This window comes from Nelumbo lutea, chromosome 4, assembly GCF_056320005.1.
Source record: "Nelumbo lutea isolate HS-2025 chromosome 4, American lotus-T2T, whole genome shotgun sequence".
In the NCBI taxonomy this organism is placed as follows: Eukaryota; Viridiplantae; Streptophyta; class Magnoliopsida; order Proteales; family Nelumbonaceae; genus Nelumbo; species Nelumbo lutea.
This window is the reverse complement of record NC_142687.1, coordinates 68,539,756-68,555,348: the sequence shown is the minus strand read 5'-3', so window position 1 is coordinate 68,555,348 and position 15,593 is coordinate 68,539,756. Positions and strand designations below refer to the sequence as shown.

The following is a 15,593-nucleotide window of genomic DNA, read 5'->3' as shown; positions in this document are numbered from 1 at the left end:
CCACCTAACTAACACCTAGGCACTTGGATTGTAGTGAGATGAACCAAAAACAGTACATATGCAAATAATTAAGACTTACATAACAATGAAATTCTATGTAGTATTTAAAAAGACAATGATTACCATCACATTATAATGTATTAAAGTATAGTCCATGTCATATCCAATAGCACTGATTGACCGAAGATTAAGCGTCCGGCTACAAAATATGCCACGAGGAGAATGTCTTGATGAGAAGGGATCCTGCATACCAAAATTAATTGTTAAAAAACAATTAAGTATGCACCGCTTCATAGGTAACAAGTAAGAAATAATAATGTTAGAGAGATTTCAAAATATAACTGCTAGCTAGTATATACAGGGTAATGAGAAGGAACATCTCAATAGACTTATTGCATGCAGCAAATTGAAATGAGAACACCTCAAAATAAAACTTTTTTTTGAGAATAAAGCATAGATCTCCATAAGTGCTAATACAAGCTGCTCAACTGATCAGATAATTAAATCCTAAGAAACCTACATCACTAGATAATTTAACAAAATTTAACATCACTATGGTCACATTGCATTAGTTATTCTTTGACTGTCTGTCTTCCCAATCTTTGATTCCAGCGCATTTGTCAAGGTGTGTGGGCAATTCTAGGCAATAGTAGTGTGCCTAGTTGCACAAGCAACTGATCACATGCATGTGAATTATATATATATATAGACAAATAGATAGATAGATAGATAAAGCAATGCCCTTTACTAATAAGTAATAACATTAACTTCCTTTCAAAACATAGCCAATCATTACATTTAAAAGACAAGCATTTCAAATCTACCAATTTCAATATTTCAAATACAATATTATAATATTACAAATATTTAATAGAAAAACTACATGTCAAAAAAAAAATATTCGCGATTAAAGAAGGCCAAATTCTATAAAAATAAAATTTTCTAGAAATAAAGAATACCAAAAAGGGAAAATAACAGGTGGAAAAATAATTAGGGTGGGTGGCTCCCTAAGGAGTCAAAGTTGGTGATAGGGTGGTTACAAACAAGTAGTATGGGGATTAGGATTCACAAGAAAACCATGAGAGAGACTAGAAGCCTTTCAAGAGAAATTGATTTACTTGTTAGATGGGTTAAAAGGTCAACAAATGGTTTGGCTGATACATTAACCAAACAAGGGCTAAATAGGGGAGAATTATGCTGGGCTGAACTGTAATAATGAATTCTTTTTGGGGTCAGATTCCTTAACTCTAGGGACTGAAGCTGTGTATTCTTATTTAAGTTTAATTTAATGAAAGTTACTGTTTCCTAACAAAATAATAATAATAGTAACAACAACAACAACAAGGGGCAAAGCCCCTATTCTTTTCAAAACCCATGAAACATGGTGTACTGGTCAATTTAAATTTCGTATTCTATTTCTATTGTTAATAAAAATATTTCTTATTTATCATACTTATTTTTGTTTAATATGATAGATATATAATATTGGAGGTGTACACAATTTTCTCTTTTTTTGTAATTTCTACAATTTTTATTTCCATTTATTTTTTGAATGTTATTATATAATTATGGCATCATGGGTTAACCCATTTAAGTTGAAAGAAAAAAAAAAAACAATTTCATTTTTCAGTGACTTTAGATTTTCTATTTTATTTCCATAATTAATTCTAAAAATATCTTGTTTATCCTACCTATCTTTGTTTAACATGATAAATATATAATATTTGAGGTGACTTAAATTTCTCCATAATTTTTCTATGCTTTTAGTAATTTTATATATTTCTATCTATTTTAATTATCTGTGAATCATCTGACCTTTTTCTGCAAATTTTACTCTAAAGTCTGGAATCATTTCAGAAAATTTGTTCCAGTTGTTGGGTGCTTCTCAGATTATGTGAAGGCCTTGTTAGCTGGGTGGAGGGTGCAAGAAATGTCCAAGAAAGGGAGAACTTGCTGGGATGTGATTCCCCCTAGCGGTTTTGTGGGTAATCTGGTTTGAAAGGAATAGTAGAATTTTTTTTAGCAAAAATCAAATCTAGAGGAGGTGGTTATCAATTCGGCAGTTGACATGTTGAGAGCTTGGCTTTCTACTCTTACATGTTTCAGTCCTGATGACCTTTCTTCCTCTTTCTTGAATGTAAATTTTTTGGGGGCTGTTATAATTCGGCCTGCCATTGAGTTCTGATAGTCTGATAACAGCTAAGAAGAAAGAGGAAGAAAGAAGGAAGAAAGAGAGAGAGAGAGAAAGGAGGAGAAAAGGAGAGAAGAAAAGTGTTTCGAATTAGGGAAAAAGTTCCCCTCCCATTCGGCCAAACATGTTTTTATATTATTAATATAATGGGAAAGACACATGTGCCCTTATTTAAGTGAGGGACACTAGTTCTAATATAATATTACAGATCAGCAACCTCAACACAAGTATAAAGACAAAAATACCCCTACACTAACACTCCCCCTCAAGCTAGTGAGTATATATCATATAATCCCAGCTTGTTACATATGTAGTCCAATCTTCCCCAACTCAACCCTTTTGTAAATAAGTCTGCCCACTGGTTTCCTGTATTAACGTATGCAGTGTCTATCACTCCATTCAGCACCTTCTCTCTCACAAAGTGACAATCAACCTCTATGTGATTGGTTCTTTCATGAAACACCGGATTAGAAGAAATATGAACTGCAGCCTGATTGTCAAAATAGAGCTTCATTGGAGTATTAACGTTGTATCCTATCTCCTGTAGAAGGTTCCTTAACCACACTAATTCACAAGCAGTATGTGTCATAGCTCTATATTCTGCGTCTACACTGCTTCTTGCCACAATTGTCTACTTCTTACTTTTCCATGTCACCAAATTACCCACCAAAAAAGTGTAATAACCTATGATAGACCGCCTATTAGACATAGAACTGGCCCATTCAACATCAGTATACCCTTCTATTTCAAGTTTTCCACCACTTTTGTATATCAAACCATGACCAGGGGCCCCTTTTAAATACCTCACAATTCTTAGAACCGCATTCCAATGAGGAACCAGAGGCTTCTGCATGAACTGACTTACCACACTAAGCGCAAATGAAATATCTAGCCGAGTAATGGTTAGGTAGTTCAGTTTACCTACAAGTCGTCAGTATCTGCCAGGGTCTTCAAACACTTCAGTTGGTTTAGCACTGCTCAGCCTAGTATTTGTTTCCATAAGTGTTTCAGTTGGTTTAGCACCTAACAAACCTGTTTCTTCCAGCAAATCAAGCACATATTTCCTCTGACACAAATTAAAACCATACTTAGATCTTGCTACTTCTATCCCCAAGAAATATTTCAATTTACCAAGGCCCTTTGTTTGAAAATGTTCCTGTAAAAAAGTCTTCAACCTGTCAATGCCCATTTTATCATTCCCGGTAATAACAACATCATCTACATACACCACCAATAGTATTTTTCCTACCGAAGAGTCATGACTGAAGACGGAATGATCAACTTGGCACTGTTTCATACCAAACTTCTTTACCACCTCACTGAACCTACCGCATTCCCGGTAATAACAATATCATTTACATACACCACCAATAGTATTTTTCCTACCGAAGAGTCATGACTGAAGACGGAATGATCAACTTGGCACTGTTTCATACCAAACTTCTTTACCACCTCACTGAACCTACCAACCCATGCTCGATGAGACTGTTTAAGCCCATATATAGCCTTCTTTAGTCTGCATACCTTACCATCCTCCCCCTAAGCAACAAACCCTAGTGGTTGCTCCATGTAGACCTCCTCGAGCTAATCACCATGCAAAAAGGCATTCTTGATATCAAGCTGATAGAGGGCCAATCACACATAGCTGCAAGAGAGATCACAACACGAATCGATCCTATCTTAGCAACTAGGGAGAAGGTCTCTATGTAGTCAATACCATAGGTTTGGGAGTACCCTTTTGCAACCAATCAAGCTTTCAGGCGCTCAACACTACCATCAGGCAAATACTTAACAATATAAACCCACTTACAACCGACAGCCTGCTTCCCAGGAGAAAGAGCGGTGAGGTCCCAAGTATGATTATGAAGTAGAGCTGAGAGCTCTTCTTCCATTGCACGACACCACCCTGGAGAGGCAAGGGCTTCCTGGACATCCTTAGGGACAACAACTGAGGATAACAAAGAGATAAACTGGCGATGAGAGACGGAAAGGTGAGTGAGTGAAACATGATTAGAAATAGGATGAAGGGTGCAAGTGTGTTTACCTTTCCGCAAGGCAATGGGAAGATCAAAATCAGATACTGGGTTCAGGGCTGGTGTGGAGACAACTGTCGGATCTATCGACGGTGATGGAGCCAGAGGAGTAGCAACCGGTACACGTGGGCGATGTGTATACACTTGACGGATAGGTGGGCGTTCAACAAGTGGTGGCACTAGAGGCAAGGACTTGGTTACGACTGGAACAAGGGGAACAAAATCGGCAACTGGAAGTGGAAGAGGGGAAGGTGATGAGGAAGAAGCATCACCGGACCCCAAGAAAAATGAAGTAGACTCAAAGAAGTTATCATCAGCACGCACAAAGGAACGTCGAGAACTAGGATGGTAACACTTATACCCTTTCTGGGTCCGAGAATAGCCAAGGAATATGCACTTGAGGGATCATACATCTAACTTGTCGTTCCCAGGGCGCAGATTATGGACCAAGCAGACACACCCAAATACCCGATGAGAAAGAGGAAACGGAGACAAGGTGGGAAACAAGCTAGTAAATGGGGAATGACCATCAAGGATAGACGTGGGCATCTGATTAATCAAGAAGTAAGAGGCAAGCACTGCATCACTCCAAAAGGGTTTGGGAACATTCATGTGATGCATAAGCGATCGTGTTGTTTCCAAGAGATGATGATTCTTTCTCTCAGCCACCCCATTTTGTTGTGGGGTGTAGGTACATGAGGTCTGATGTATAATGCCATGTTGGTCCAAGTATTCTTGAAATGATGAAGATAAATATTTACGGCCATTATCAGAACGAAAAATTTTAATGTGAACACCAAATTGATTGCAAATCTCAGCATAAAATTTCTGGAAGATGGTAACCAATTCACTTCTTTCTTTCATTAAATAGAGACACGTCATCCTTGAAAAATCATCAACAAAAATGACAAAATATCTATATCCATTGTATGACATCACTTTATAAGGACCCCAAACATCTGAGTGAACCAAAGAAAAAGGACTCGACACACAGTTATCAACCCTATAACTAAAGGGAACACGATGGTGTTTCCCAAACTGACACGACCCACAATCTAAAACTGAAAGTTAATTCAACGAAGGAACTAAAGATTTCAAAACTTTCAGCGAAGGATGACCAGATCGACAGTGCCACTAGAGAGGAGAGAAAGATGACTGAAGAGCTGTTGATGTTCTTCCACCACCGTCAAGATAATACAACCCACCAGCTTCATGCCCTCCACCAATCTTCATCCCCATTTTAAGATCCTGAAAAACACACATAGAAGGGTAAAAGGTAATGGAACAATTAAGTGACTTTGTCAGCTTACTAACAGACATAAAGCTAAACGGAAATTTAGGAATATACAAAACTAAGGATAGGGATATAGGGTCCAGGTCAACATTACCAACACCACAAATGGAGAATGTGGAACCATTAGCAAGGGTAACAGATTGTGATGTTGAGCAATGAGAGAGGGAAGAAAACACACCTGGAGTTCCAGTCATGTGATCGGAGGCTCCGAAGTCAATAATCCAGGGATTGGGTGTGGATGCCAAACAAACCATACCTGAGTGTGCGAAAGTAGTCGTGTTCTGCTGAGATGTGGATTGGACAAACCTCTCATACTCATCACGGGGAACACTCACCATCTCCTTCCCGGGACCACCTGCGGATGTAGGAGGCATCTGATCAGCTGAACGATTCTCTTGTTTGAAACTGGAACTGGTGTCACTAGTCATGGCATGAATGGCCCAGGTTGAGGGTGGACCATGCAAGTCATAGCAATAATTAATAGTATGTCCATCCATACCACAATGAGTACACCTCTTCGAACCCGAGCCACGTCCTCTACCACGGGCTCCCCCTGAATCTCTACCTCCAGTACGACCACCACTACAGTTATATGTAGGTCTACCACCACCACTCCGGCCATATACCGAACCATTGCTACCACCACGGCCAGACTAAGCTCCTCGAGCTCCACCTCTAACACCACAACCCCTTGACACTGCAAAGGTTGATCTATCTGAGACATTAGATTTCTCAATAGTGTTAGACAGTTTTGTATGCCCTTAGCTTCAATCAAAATAATGTACTTTATGAGTTTATTGTAAATGAATAAAAGTGCATATTTGATTCATGTTCCCTTGGTATGTTTCTGTGTAATACCCTTAAATTGGACACTTAATGAGGCTCGTGTTAGTTTAGAATGTTCACAGCCAGTGGGCCGGTCTGGGGAGACCTATCCTGACAAGGCTGACACTGTGGTGCCACCAAGTTGGTTGGGGTGGCTTGTCTCAGCTACCGGGGTGAGACCCTAGGCACATACAGCGTAGGATTAATTGAATCTTTGAACTGAACCAGATTTCCAGTATTGCCCTGGACCTTAGAGATTGATGGGCAAAACTGGAAAGTTACACCCGATCCCTAGACTCGATTATGATACTGCACTAGGTGTCAAATTAGTCTGTCTTTAATGTACCAATCAGTGAGATCCTTAGCAGGGGTCAAAACCTAGGTATGTTGGGGCAGTCTGAGAATTCATCTGAGTGGGTGATCATAATGACAGGATCAGCCCCTTTGTCGGACAAAGGTAATGATCGGGGATGCACTCTCACTGATGGAAACCAAGACTGCCAGCAGCCGATTTCAATCGTTGAGATTTGTTTTGCAAAATATATTTTATATGATATATAAAAGTATATATATTATGGTTTTGAAATGATTTGCAAAAGGTTTTAATTCCCGGGATCCATACTAGAGAGAGTGCAACACTGTTCCTTGTAGCGGAGGGAGAGGTCCTCTCTTGTCAGGCAGTGTATGATCATTATGGGCTGAGAGGTTAAGTGTAAGACCATTGAGGATAATACCTGATGGGCTAATCTTGCATCTGCCTAGAGTCCCTGGGTGTTACAAGGTGACTTGGCCCAGGGACCACTTAGGGTAAGTGTCGGGCCCATAGAGCCCATCTGATGGGTTTCAGGGGGTGCACTGTCCATAACAGTGTATTCGGCCAGGCCTTGTAACAAAGGTTGGGCTGAACCCATGTGGTTGATGTGTAGATCAATGTTTGGGTCCCACGCCATACAAGGAAGCCCAACTGGGTAGCAGTTTGGAAGGCTAAATGAATACATAACCTTAAATAGGCCTTAAGCCCATTTCGAACTGGGCTAATTTGATTAGTCACTTAAGGGGAGAATTCTGAGATGGATCAGCTGATAGGATTGGGCCCACACCCTATCCACTTAGAGAGTCCAAGATCTAAATAAGATTTAGATCTGGAAACTTCCTAATTAGATTAGGAGATGGTTGATCTAATCTGCAAATAAGATAAGGGTTATCCCTTATCTTAAAGGGACTTTTAATCCAGATATGATTTGGGTTAGCAACTCCTAATGGGATTAGGAGCTGATCCCTTTAAGTCTATAAAAGGAAGAGGGGGTGGCAGCCTTTAGACACAATCACAAGCAAGCAATTCACATCCTTGTCTTCAGAGATAAAATCACAGAAGAGAGAATCTGCACCCGGCAAATACTCTCTTGTCGCCTCTTTCCTGCAGCTGCCACTTACAGTAGTTCGATCTCCAGTTCTTGGGAGAAATCAAGATTGGATCTTGATTCCAATCTTTTGGAGAAAAGATTGGTGGGAGTTGTATTCACAAGCTGTTCAGGTGATTCTTGAGAAGGATCAAGTTCTTTTGGAAGAACACTGCTGATTCTGCTCCACCCTGCACTGCGCCATCTTCAGTGGGAGCAGATTTTGGATCCTTCCTTGGGTGTGAACACCTCCATTGGGAGATACTACTTCTCTGTATCAGGTATTATCTCTCCCTACTCCTTTTGGTTCAGATCTGGTTCAGTTTATGGTTCAAGAATGATCCTTGAAAATATGATTTTCTAAATGGGGAATTCGATTCCCAGTTGAAGGAAGAGAAAAAATTTTTGAAATTCGCCCCTTGTTCCGCAATCCTTGGGCGTCCATGTGATGGATTTCCTATCCCTTCAAGTAGATCCAATAGAAGTCCTCCGAAATCGAGCAAACACCTCTTCTAAAGAAGGGAGAGCTAACCCTCCTAGTATCTGAGCCCGTACTGGTTCACACTCAGATTTCAGCCCTACCAAAAATCGAGTCACGTCAAGTTGTTCTCTCTGTTGTTGCTGAATTTTGACATCAGAAGTGAAGGGGTGATAAACATTCAACTCATTACGGATGTTTCTCATACTAGCATAGTACTCCTCAAGACTCTGATTGCCTTGTTGCAGATTAAAGTATTCTTGATACAGCTGATATACTCTAGTTGTATTGTCTTGACCAGAATACAACTTCTTAGCATGGTCCCACACTTCTTTGGCAGTGTCAAGAAACATGAAATTTACACTAATCTTGGGCTCCATACTATTCCATAACCATGTGATAATCTGTGCATCCTCTTGTTCCCAATCTTCATACTCATGAGAATCAGTGGAAGGTTTCTCCTCCCTTACGTGTTTCACCTTCTTCTTTGCCTTTAGAAAAACTTCTACAGATTTAGCCCAAGGTACAAATTCTCTCCATTCAGTTTAATGGAGGTCATTTGAACATTCAGGTAGTCAGTAGGTATCATCACATTAGATTTGCTATCACTGTTATCTCCCATTGCTGAATTCTGTTATCACTGAATTCGGCACACTGCACACTACTTGATCACACTAATCACACTGGTTTCAGCACTTGTTATTGCTGAAGGTTGCACTCTTTACACCACAAACCCTACCCTACGACTACCTGAAATCTCACCACTATATGAGCACCACTCCGAATCACACAAAAAAAAACAACATAAACCCTAGCACACTACAGTCTGAAATCCCATCATACGATCTGAAACATACTTTTTATTTGATTCATAACAGAAAATATGCATAGAAATCTCTTACTTCATCACGTGAAAGACGAACCACACGAGAAGAAAATCAGTCCACACAAGACACCCACTGCACCACACGAATCAGCCCTCTTCTCTTCATCGATTAGGGGAGGGCATCTTAGAAACCACAGCAACCGGCCACACAAGACACAATTGGAGGCATAGAAACCTCCAAGAGAAGAGGGCGATCACTCCTTTTCATCCCTTTCTCTTATCTCCAATCGATGGCAGAGAAGTCAAGGGAAAACCCTAGATTGAGTGCGTAGAGAACCAAAATCTGGGCAGATCCGAGTTGCTTAGTTGTGCTCTGATACCACGTTATAATTTGGCCTGCCTTTGAGTTCTGTTAGTCTGATAACAGCTAAGAAGAAAGAGGAAGAAAGAAGGAAGAAAGAGAGAGAGAAAGGAGGAGAAAATGAGAGAAGAAAAGTCTGGTTCGAATTAGGGAAAAAGTTCCTTTCCCATTTGGCCATACATGTTTTTATATTATTAATATAATGGAAAAGACACATATGCCCTTATTTAAGTGAGGGACACTAGTTCTAATATAATATTACAGATCAACAGCCTCAACATAAGTATAAAGACAGAAATACCCCTACACTAACAGGGGCCCTTAAAGGTTTTTCTTGTACAAAATACTCTTGTACAGAGGACCACACTTGTATATTTCTTCAGTTAATACAATTTATACTTTACTTTTCTGAAAAAAAAATTATGACATCATTGGTTGACCAGTTTTGTGCAAATGGTTGGACCGCTAACACACCACTTAAATGGAAAAACAGTTTTTTGTTCGAGTTAGTTTTAATTTTTATTATATTTCCATTATTAATAAAAATAATTCACGTTTATCACATTTATTTTGGTTTAATATAATGAATATATAATATTAGAGATGTATCCAAATGTTTTCTACAAAATTTCTATATTTTTTAATAATTTTGTGTTTATATCTTTTTTAACATTTTGTTATTTAATTATGACATCAGGAGTTAACCCATTTGACCTAAAAGGTTGAATATTGACCCACTACTTGAATAAGAAATCAATTTTGTTTCTAAGCTGATTTTTAATTTTGTATTTCATACTTCTTATTTATTATAATTATTGTTTGTTTAGTATGATGGATATATAATATTAAAGGCGTGCCCAAAATTTTTATATTTTTGTATTTTTTATTTATTTTTTTATTTTTTACTACTTAAGCATGACATCATGGTTTGACCCATTTAACCCAAGATGGTTCTTGAATTACTTACCTGCCACCTAGGCAAAAGAATAATTTCATTTTCAAGCTAGTTTTAAACACATAAGTTTTGTATTGTTAAATTATTGGATTTAGATTTAATTAGTAGAATTTACCAGTAGAGTGGTGAGAAATAAAAATACCACAAATATAGGATTTAATGAGTATTCTTGCAATTTTATATTATTATTTACTTTTAAATTTTTACTTAATTATGACATCAGGGATTGACCCATTTGACCCAAATGATTGAATTACTTACCTTATCAAAGAACAATTTCATATTCAAGTCAATTTTAAACACATAGGTTTTATATTGTTAAAATTATTGGATATAGATTTAATTGGTAGAATTTATTGGTGAGAAACAAAAATACCTCAAATATGAGATTTAATGAGAGAGAATGGGAGATAACACCTTAAATATAGGACTTAATGAGAGGGAATTGAATGAAATAAAAAGTAGTGGTTCAAATTGTGTTTTTTGCCCTTGTAGTCTAAGAGGGACCAAATTCAAAAGTGGGGGTATTTTTTGATGAATGATAATAAATTTATTAATTCAAAAGAAGATTTAGAGTGAGTTCATACAACATCCCAAGGAGAGGCGCAAGATGCAGCCCCTCCTTGAATCTTACAAGTAAACTAGGAAAGAAAAGCAAGAATCACAACTGAGCCCAAAACAATTCTTCCCTATTTACCCATTGCTTAGCTAACACATATGACAAAGTATTTGTTGATCTCCCCACCCACTATACAGTGACCAACATATTCCTTGTCAACCAACTAAATTTCTTCATTTCATTCTTGTAACGCCACATAGCCTCTTCAAGATTTTTCAACCAACCCACCACCACTTTGGAATCCCCCTCGATTGTTAGGTGTTGTACCCCCGGTTGGTTTGCAAATTGCACCCCTTGTACAGCAGCTAAAAGTTCTACCCTGATGGAGTCCCCAATTCCCAAGGGACCTGAGTAGAGCAACAAAATCTCTCCCTTCTCATTTCTCAAAGCAACCCCCCATTCTGGATAATCCTGGATTGCCCATGCTATTTCCATCAAAATTCAACTTCAGTGAGCCATCGGATGGAGGAAACTAGCTTGTAATTGATTTGTCCTTTAGGGGTGAACACCTCGCTACTGCTAACCAATTTCTTCAAAGGTCATTAAAGGAAAATTGATGAAAGATTTCCAAGGTCTTCAGCCAAGGTATTGCCCTATTTAACACACAGTCTTTCAATTCCTGACTGCTCCTTTCCTTTTTTTGAAAAATTATAATATTCCTTTCTTTCCAAAGAGTCCAAATCAAGGCAGCACGAGAACATCTCCACATAATTCTCCCTATTTTTGTGTAAGCCAATAAAAGGTAGAATGGTTGAAGAGCATGTGAACTTCTGCTAATAGACTCCAACTACTCCCAAACAACGAAAGTAGCCAAGCCCAAAGGTTTGATAGAAGCGGGGGTATTTTAGTTAGGAAAAAGTCCACAAAGCTCATTCATTTAATATACCTTAAATATAGAAGGAATGGAAGTTAATACCTTAAATATAGGACTTGTAAGGGAATAGGATGAACTCAAAAAGTAGTTCAAATTACATTTTTGTCCTCATAATAATGAGGGACAAATTCAAAAATAGGTGTTCTGGTCAAGAAAAGTCCAGAATCTATACCTCATTTCCACTTTTAATAGTAGTATGTGTGTGTATATACCATGACAACTATGGACTCCAATGAGCCATTGTGCTCTAGGATACCTGTTTAGTTGGTTCTTCTTCAAAAAACCTGCTTTGAACTTTTTTAATACAATGTTTTATAATTAATATAATTTGTAACCATAAGAATGAGGTATGGTAGGAGAGTTTCCTGTTCTGAAGAACTAGGGATCATGCACCTCCATGAGGAGGTAAAGGGACTCTTTTGTCACTTTGTCACAGAAATAAGCAACATTAGCAGGTATCCCTTATAAGTAACATGTTGCACCAGAAGAAAAATGATAGAAGAGGACTTATATAAGCAAACTCATATGCAAGATAAAATGTGACAAGAGAATTAATTCTAACAAGTGGGTCTCTCTCTTTGGCTGATAGATGGTGGAAGACACCAGCCATATTAGTCGTTCATCAACGTTCCATGTACCTCAACAACATGGCATGGCTAACATTTGATATATTAAAATTCTAAATAGGAGTGTTTGTGGGATTCATAGATGGGGGTTTTGATAGAAAAAAAAAAAATGTATCCAACATATTTCCTATCAGCTGTAAGAAAGATAAAATTTCCATCATACCATGATTCCTAAGTTACTAAGCAGATCCTCAGCTTCTTTTGCCTCCACCCTGGCTATCTCCTCAATGGGACCCTCTAAGGTTGCTCGACCATCAATACCTACACAGGAATATTAAAAACATGCATTATAGCTGAGCTTTTAGGAACTGGTTACCAAATATACAGAGTTCAACTTCTTTGCTCCTGATTGTTAAAAAGATACATGGCAAAACATTTTCGCTTTAAAATCTTAACCATAGAGGCAAGTACGATGCCAGATAATTCATCTTCTATTATGGGACTGAAGTGCATAGCACAAATTTTGGAAGGACTATCAACTGCATCAAAAACTTAGGCAACCAAAAGATTATTTGGAAGATGCATCCTGGAATCAAATGAAGCAATACAACCAAGAGGTTAAATTGACTCATTAAACACATATCATATGAAGCAATACAAGCAATGCTGGGAACTCTCAAGTCAAAATAATGGTCATGTAGAAAAGTTCTTAGTTCATTTTGTTTGTTATCTTGGCATTTTTTTTTATTTGAGGGGGTGATGTAGGGCCTACCCAAACAGCCTCTGGTTAAATGGGTGAAATGAGCCTTAAGCAAGCTGGAAGCAGGTTTACGAAGCCCTCAGATTGCTAGTTGAAACTTAGCATTAACTTTCCCAACAAATTAAGCTGGACAAAATTTAAAGAGATTGAATGGTCACCAGAACAAGAAAAGCAGAACTGAAGATTGGGTGAAAAGGAGATCAAATAGTAGTGAGGATGGCCACTGTAGTACTTAGAGAGGATTGCAGAAATTCAATAAAAAATAAAATACAGAAGGAAAGAAAGGAAAAAAATGGTAAGTAGGACAATGTGTAACGAAGCTGAAGAGATAATCCAAAAATTGAAGAACATAAGAACAACAATTAAAGAAAAAGATAAACCTGAAACAATAGAACGGAGATTCAATTTTGTATGTGTTATCTATTTTATGCTAAGTTCATGTGCTTGAAACCATTTTTCTGCTTTTAACCTACTCGAGGTTTCTAGAGTAGACCTCTCCACATGAAAATAAACAACCAAGCCAAGCACTGTTCTCTTCATTGCATTTCTTAGTTTTTGCTTATGACTTATGAATGTTCTTGGAAATGCTTAGGCCTCATTACTAAATTGGATTCCCAAAACTAATCAAACTAAAGCCGAGCAAGTTCGGAGAGATCTCTCATCAACTATTTCAAAGGGAGAATTCTGCTTTTCTCAATTAATTAGGCCTCATGTTTTACCAGTAATGACTTTGTTAAATATGAGAGAGAAACCCATGGACAAAATAGAGATGACCAGAATGGAAATATGATCAGATATGAATTTCGAATAAAGCAAAAAATTTACATGGGCCTTGCCCCATGCAGTGTAATATAGATTGAAAATAAAAAACACTGCAATACAATAGTATCATTACAAAAGTTCAAAAAGAAAAATAAGAAAAAAAAAAAAGTTATACTACATCTCAACAAAGCTTCATAACATACTTTCCAAACATCAACTAGAAAATTTTATCCATCAGTTTGAAAGAAAATATAAAGGATTGTAACTATATTTCAAATCTCACCTAAATGATGATAAGTCCGAAATGAACCATTAAGTTTATTCTGGTCCAACATATCAACTTTAGAACTCCATTTAGTGAACAATTTCAAGAACATGTTGCAACTTATATCACGTCCATCATCCTTCCTGAGTTCACTCTCAGTTGCTCCCATTCTTCTGGATCAACTATACTGAGGTCATACAACCGGTCTGACTATCCTTCTAAAAGGTCTAGTTGTTTAATAACTGGGTCTTGTGTAGCAGCCATTACTTTTAGAAGGTATCGTCAATATGCTAGAATTTATTGTTGACTGGAACCCCATTAGTTCATTACTTCATGTATTACTTCATAGAGCAAACATTGCCCAGAGGCTCACAAGCTACCGAGTAAAGTATATTTTTCCTTGGTTCGCGAGTAAGGGAGAAAATAAACAGCATCAGCATTTATGATGAAAAGACAACATTAAATTACAAATAACAAGTTACAAGCACAGGTGCTCAAACTGAGAACAAAGGAAATACTCTGTTTAACTTTAACTAACATCCGCTAAAGGATATAGAGTGGACGTTACCAAAAGCCTCTAAGTGTTCCTTCGTAACATTTAAGTCCCCTTTCGTGCTCTCTCCAAGATAATCAACATCTGACTTGCTTGATGAAGTGACCGAAAATACTTCCCCACTAACCGGCTTTGCATCGACAGTGCAGGAACATACCATAGTTGACTTTGCTGAGCCTGAAGCAGCAAAACGCAGATGATAAATCGGTCTTGCGGCAGGACTTCTAAGTTGACTCCTTACTAAGACGGGAAATTGAACTATCACTGAAAATCGACTTGAAACCTCGATAAAATCCATCCTCTTGCTGAGATCTCTCTGCGCTTTGAGGCAAATGGGTTTCACCGGAAATTTCTCCGCCGCTGGTGGAATACCGAGAGAGAGAGAGAGAGAGAGAGAGAGAGAGAGAGAGAGGGATTTCACTGCGATGAGTGCGATGGGTCTATCTGGTCTCAGATATCGGATTTTTTAGGGGGAAATGTTCATTGCTTTTGGAGGGCATTTTCGCCAGTTAAAAATATAAACAACCGTTGAAGTCGGGCATTTAGTGCTGCAACCGAATCTGATATAAAGATATGATTCGAATCGAATACTATCCGTTGGATTTATATAGTACGGATCAATTTTGGATTGCAATATTGAATATCATTAATAAATTAAGAGAAAAAAAAAAGCATTAATAAATCTATTCATAAAAAGGATAGCATTAATAAATCAAATTAAAATATTATATATTAATAAAATAACTAATTTTTTTGTGAGATTTAGGCTCTCCTCTCTTGGAAAAAATACAAATATAAATATATACAATATAAATACATAGAAAATAATAC

The 15,593-nt window shown here is 37.7% G+C and overlaps 1 protein-coding gene across 2 annotated transcripts in view; it reads right to left on the bottom strand.

The window, feature by feature from the left end:
* The window catches only part of LOC148860981 (HAD-superfamily hydrolase, subfamily IG, 5'-nucleotidase), a 70,361-nt gene extending 55,059 nt beyond the window's left edge, over positions 1-15,302 (bottom strand). The window contains exons 1-3 of one of the 2 annotated variants that reach the window (XM_088940897.1): positions 14,778-15,302; positions 12,646-12,743; positions 124-243 (exon numbers count right to left, since the gene is read on the bottom strand). In XM_088940897.1, coding sequence (XP_088797023.1) covers positions 124-243; positions 12,646-12,743; positions 14,778-15,060 — 501 coding nt within the window. In that variant the 5' untranslated portion in view covers positions 15,061-15,302. Of the gene's footprint in view, positions 1-123; positions 244-5,342; positions 5,463-12,645; positions 12,744-14,777 lie in introns of those variants that run through there. The other variant, XM_088940898.1, reaches the window with a different exon arrangement.
* Positions 15,303-15,593: the final 291 nt, after the last annotated feature.